This window comes from Herpailurus yagouaroundi, unplaced genomic scaffold (genome assembly GCF_014898765.1).
Source record: "Herpailurus yagouaroundi ecotype Mexico unplaced genomic scaffold, PumYag 188, whole genome shotgun sequence".
NCBI lineage: Eukaryota > Metazoa > Chordata > Mammalia > Carnivora > Felidae > Herpailurus > Herpailurus yagouaroundi.
The window spans coordinates 11,950,988-11,957,138 of NW_024412419.1; the positions used below are offsets into that span (position 1 = coordinate 11,950,988).

At 39.7% G+C, this 6,151-nt stretch overlaps 1 protein-coding gene across 3 annotated transcripts in view; it reads right to left on the reverse strand.

Annotated features, from left to right (window-relative positions):
- NBAS (NBAS subunit of NRZ tethering complex) overlaps nt 1-6,151 on the reverse strand; it is a 366,039-nt gene that overhangs the window by 326,412 nt on the left and 33,476 nt on the right. For all 3 annotated transcript variants that reach the window (XM_040496113.1, XM_040496112.1, XM_040496111.1), the window contains exon 6: nt 2,405-2,448. In XM_040496113.1, the coding sequence (XP_040352047.1) occupies nt 2,405-2,448 (44 nt within the window). The remainder of the gene's footprint in view (nt 1-2,404; nt 2,449-6,151) is intronic.

Below are 6,151 nucleotides of genomic sequence, written 5' to 3' on the forward strand. Positions count from 1 at the left end.
CCCCCCCCCCCCCCCCCCCCCCCCCCCCCGGAAAAGCACAAGAGGCTCTGTGCTAGAACACGGGATGTATGGCAAGGAGATCTTAAGGGACACACAGACTGAAAGGTCAGAAAAAAATGAGCTGTACTCTACAGTCAGTGGGGAACAAATGAAAGATTTTAGGCAGATTAACAGTACTGGTAGCAGTAGCAAAAGCGATCACTTAAGGTCTCCTAAGTACTTAGCATACATCAGACATTATGCTAAGAGCTTTACATATATTAGCTCATATTGTTTCCACAACCCAATCTATAGTATTATGCCCATATTACAGATAATTGAAGCTCAGAGAGGTACGGTAACATCCAAGGTCGCATTTCTAGAAAGCAGGGGAACCAGATTTGAAGGGTAACCTGATAGAATTCTCATTTAAGAGCAATGAATCTGGTGTGAAGTGTGGATCTGTTGAGAGGCAAACAGAAGAAAACCTTGTCAGGAGACTTACTAAAAAAAAAAAAAAAAAAAAGACAGTGAAAATGTTAAAAACCAGTGCTAGGGCTGTGATGGCAGAAGTGCAGAAATGGAGGCAAGAGATATTTAACAGGTTCCCAGAGCTTGGTGACATTAAGCTAAGGCAATGCTTCCCCACTGTGTCGCTCACTACAACTGCAGTGAATTATGTGTCTCTTCCCCTGATGGACTGACTACAAACCCTTAAATCCAGGTCGTCTAAGGCTTACTCCTCACTTCACATGTAGCACCCAGGAAGAGTGTCGGGCACACAGTAGTAGCTTAATAAATATTTGTCAAAGAAGACAGAGAAGGAAAAAGGAGGAGAGAAGGAGGAGAAAAAGAAAAGAAGGAAAAAGGATTACTGGCTTGGTACAGCTAATGGTATCACTGACAATCTAGGGAACAGAGCCAAAGAACAGACTGTTAGAAGGAGAAATAAGTTTATATCAACAAACAGGCAATGTTACATTTGCTTTTAAGTTGTAATATATACTATTTGTAAAGACAACTCCGTAAGAACTCTATTACTACCTTACCTACTAGCATATGTGGAATTATAAAATTATTAGAGCAATTCTGACATACTAACAGAATATCGCCATTCATATGAAAACTGAAAACATTTTCCAAACATATGATCTTTAATTTTCAGAACCGATGTGCATGGCCAAAAATGGCAAAAATGAGAAGGAAACTCGCCCTGAGCCACTTACTGAGGGTGCATCTGACAAGGAGCTTAAGCATTTCCTTGCGGACGTTGGGGAAAATCCTCGATATAACCAGTATTTTGTAGATTTCAAAACTATTCATGTCTTCCTTCTCCTAGCTTTCTTTCATTGTCGAGGATTTATTTTACCCTAATGTTACTTTAAGATAAAACATGTACACCATGTTCTTCCAACTAAATGAGAAAATGTAAGTGAAACCCTAAATACAGTGGCTGGCACAGAGTAAGGACACTATAAGTATTTGTTGTCACCATCGCAACAACCACGATTACCATCGTTCTCATTCCTACAACTACTACACAAACTAACTAACCCAAGGTCAGACAGATGGAAATGCAGGTCAAGTAAAACATACATGGTGGTTGCATTTATCTCCTAATTTAGCGTCCTCCTAATTCTTCTCTTCCTGTAAGGTTCCCTCTGCCTTTTCCTCCTGCTCCTGCAGAAAGAAACACGCCCCATGGCTACTCTTCTACTCATCCTTCAGGCTGATTTCCAAAGTCACTTTTTCTTAGCAATCTTGTCACACAGCCCCGGTTAAACTCTCACTCTGCTCTGTATTTTTCCTTCATCAGATTTGTCACAGTTTGTACTTCTATTCTGAGTGTCTATATACCTCATGAGGTAGGGGACAGTGACTTTTTGCTCACAATCATATCCCTAGTACCCCGCAAAATGGTTCATATACGTAAAGGATAGTAATTGGTGTTGAATACGTCACCAGAAGAATGAGTAAATTCCAACACTTGACTTACACATTTTTTTTGGCATTGAATTCAAAATAAAAGACTAGAGGTGCCTGGCTGGTTCAGTCAGTACAGCATGTGACTCATGGATCTCGAGGTCATGATTTCAAGACCCACACTGAATGTAGAGATTAAAATTTTTAAAAAGTCAAAAAAAAAAAAAAAAAAGATTAGGGACACAAATACTTTATCCCAAAACTGGCACAGACTTTTATTTTAAAAACAGCTTCAATTTCACATCTCTTCAAAATGGTCCAAAATGGACTAAAGCAAAACATTTTAAGACAGTAAGAGAAATCAGTTAAGATGTTTTAAAAGTATTTAATAAAGTCACAACAATCTTTGTTAATATTTAACATCTATTCTGACTTTTAAGAAATACTATGAACTGTTGCAACTTTGAAACTTCCATTTTGTAAATATTTTGGAAACTCTTACCTTGACATTTCCCAATAATGGATGTAAAATCATCTTTTGCGGACCTGCAAAATATGTGTAAAATTAAGCTAATAGTTTCACCATCACAACATATTTTGTCGTACTATGAAACCCCACAAAAATGATACAAGAGACAACTTGTCTGCACAAAACTAAACCAGTCCTTCTCTCAGACATGGATTTGTGCTCAAACAAGACCCTTTCATTGGCGACATTTTCTCCCAACCTTATCTCAGCAGAAATGGAGCTATACCTAGAATACAGCAATACAAGAATGAGATTAAGAGACATTGGCCCCCTCCCCAAAGATTCTGATTCAGCAAATTATGGAATGGGATCCAAGAAACAATGTTTTTTTAAAGCTCCACAGATTGATTTTGGTCACGAACCACGGTCTGTATCATATTACAAATTTAAATCACTTAAGAAAAAAGATCAGGGCACCTGGCTGGCTCAGTCGGGTAAGCATCTGATTTCTGATTTCGGCTCAGGTCATGATTTCATGGTCGTGACTTCGAGCTCCACATCAGGCTCTGTGCTGGCAGTGCAGCTTCGGATCCTCTGTCTCCCTCTTTCTCTGCCCCTCCCCCGCTCTCTCTCAAAAATAAACATTTTAAGACGAAAAAAAAAGGTCTTGCTTTTAATAAATCAAATAGCTTTAATAAGTGCCCATATTTGTTACCAGTGACCTATTTAAAATCTGTGATCTTGAAATATATGCCTAAGTAGTTTATTATATGTTCAAAAATGAAAAGTTGGTAAACCATCTAGAAAATAATTTAGTAACAATTATCTAAAACCTTAACGTCTACAGTCATTTGATCCATTGCCTCAATTTCTATAATGAAGTTATCTCTAGGAAATAATTACAGATACACACAGATCTCAAGGAAATTCATGGAGACTCATTTATGAAAGAGAAAAATATACCCAGTATAAGATTAGATTTTGCCAACTGCACTCAATGAAATATTATGCAATTACTATATGTGACATGGAAAGATGTTCATAATTTTCAAAACTTATCAAGAGAAGACATATCAAATAGAATGCAGAGTATTGTTAGACTAAGTATTACCCACACATACACACACACATACACACACACCCACACACAGAAAAATTCCAAAGAACATACAACATTTGGCTGAACTGTAATTTGTAGTTCTTCTTTCTTGAATACTTAACTATTTTCTAATATTGGTAAAGTGACTAAGCATTACTTTTAAAACAAATTTTAAACACTAATATTTTTAGCTATTTATTAAGATACCGTATTATGACAAAAGCCAATTATAAATATGTTAATAAACTTCCTCAAGAAATTGACTCTTCAGCCTCCACATGGAAGAGAGAAGAACATGGTCTTTGAAGTGAAGCTGACCTGATTTCAGCTCTATCTGGGTAACCTGGACAAAATATTTATAGGAGTTTCATCTTCTTCTCAATAAAATGGGATGGGTAATATCACCTTCATTGCTTAGGGAAGGATTAAAGAAGACATTATGCATAAATTAGCACAAACTAGACCTAAGTCAGTGTTCATTTCTTTCATCCTTAATACAGATCATCACAAATAATAATTGCTCTTTCACTGAGAAAGGTGAAGGAGAGAGACATAAATTTGGTTTTGTCAAAACTTCACAAATGTATTCACTTAAGCAAATTTGGGGGCAGGTGCCTTTTTTAGAAGAGTCCCTTATTTTAATGCTTTTTACTGGGATCTGTGATGGTTCCTAATTCCCATATTTGTAACAGCCCATAATCATAAGAAACTGTTACTTCACTATTTAGGAAAAAAGGAAAGACACATTAGCCACATAATACCTACTTACTGCCAAATTACAGATTAAAGTAGCAATTCACAACAAGTCACTTTCCATCCACGTGAGCCCCACACACAAGCAGGTTAGGTGTGCCAGATAAGAGCAAGTGACTGGGGCCACCTGCCACTCACCACACACACACACACACACACACACACACACACACACACACAGCGGCCCTAGTCCGATCTTACAAAAGGCAGGGCTCTCTCTAAACTAAAACCAACATGTGTTTCAGCTTTCCATCTTTTTCCCTGCCATTTGCTATTTATGACTGCTTCCAAGTAACGAATAAGGACCCCAGACACTAGAGTTATCACTCATAGTCTAATACAATCAACAGTATTTCCCAAACTCCAGCGGCCTACTCCGATCACGACTGCGCCAATCTTGCATCGGACGTGTTCTTCACACCGGAGTACAAAATACACGTGGAAGAGCAAGAAGAAAGGTCTTAAGTATTCAGGTTCGGCCACCGTTGACAGGGCTGACTTTGAGGATCTACCCCACCCCTTTTTCTTTAATGATGACTCCACATCTTCGCTCAGACTCTCCTTTCAGGTCCCTACAAACTGTGTGTGTCTGTTAATTCAGCAGAAGGAACGGACTGCCAAGGCTGAGCAGTCAGCGGACTATACCCGGTGAGGCACTCCCCGCGTCTGCTGCCTCTGTCCACTCGCAAACACCTTACTCATTCAGCAAACATCAACTAAGCACCGATTATGTTCAAGGAAATATCCAGTGCTCGGGAAAACAGACAGGGCCTGCTTCCAAGGCACACAGTGTAGCTGGACTCACAGACACCAGAGCCCATTCACACTGAATTTTGAGGAAAGGACAACCCTGGGGTTGTGCAAAGCAGCGGCGCTAACTAGACCAGGGGAAACCCACATGTAAAAATACAAGCATACATGGCTAAACAACGCGACCAAAAGGTAGTATGCATTCCTGGATAAGAGCAGGAAGACCGAAGCTGGGACAGCAGACTTCAAATCCTCAAGAAAGAAATTTAACCATTTGTGTCAGCTTCCTCATTTCTAAAATGGAGAAAAATAGCAAAAGCTACCTCACGGGGCTTCTGCAAGGATGAAATGAATTAACACCTGTGAAGTACTTGCAAGGGTGCCCAACGTCATCGGTGTTATCTTATCTCAAAGTACAGTACTGTGTTGATTATTTCAGGAGCGTAAAGGGGAGGATCCATAGGGAATATGTTCCTGAAAGGCTTCCTGGTGGAATTCGTGCTCTACCACGTAAGAGACCTCAGATACACTAATGTGACCAAAAGCTTTTGCAAATTACAGACCAGATGACCAAGATTTCGACGAGCATCACTTCGGCTGCCTGGAAATCCTCCCTCAGCCCCTCATCTCGATCACCACCTACGTGAATGAATTCCTAGAGCTGGATGTATGTACAAGTTTTATAAATATTTTACACTCTACCAATCCAGTAGCAAATCCTTTTATAAAAACAAATGATTTTTTTATTCCTTTCATCAAAAATGTTATCAACAAGTTCTAGAGACCCCCGGTCAAACTCCTCTTCACTGGCCCAAATATCAATCCCATCCCCACACGCACATTCTGACCCTAACACCTAAAATCATTCCATGGATGCTCTCATTTCACAGGAGAAAGATGGAGGTTTTGACAACTAACAGCTGTTTTTGTACAGTCGCACCACAAGTACACATCTCAGACAGATTACACGTCACTACAGCACACGGAGAGCAAGTGCGAACCCATTTCGACCAGCAGTGCCAAGTTCAAAACTGTGCCAGCTTGACGCTCACTGATGCTGTGAAAAAAAGAAGGGTCTGTTTTTTAAAGCCATGCCAAATTAAACAATGCAGTTTTTTTTTTAATGTTTCTTTCTGGGGGGGGGAGGGAGGGAGGTGGGGAGAGGGGGTGGGGAAGGG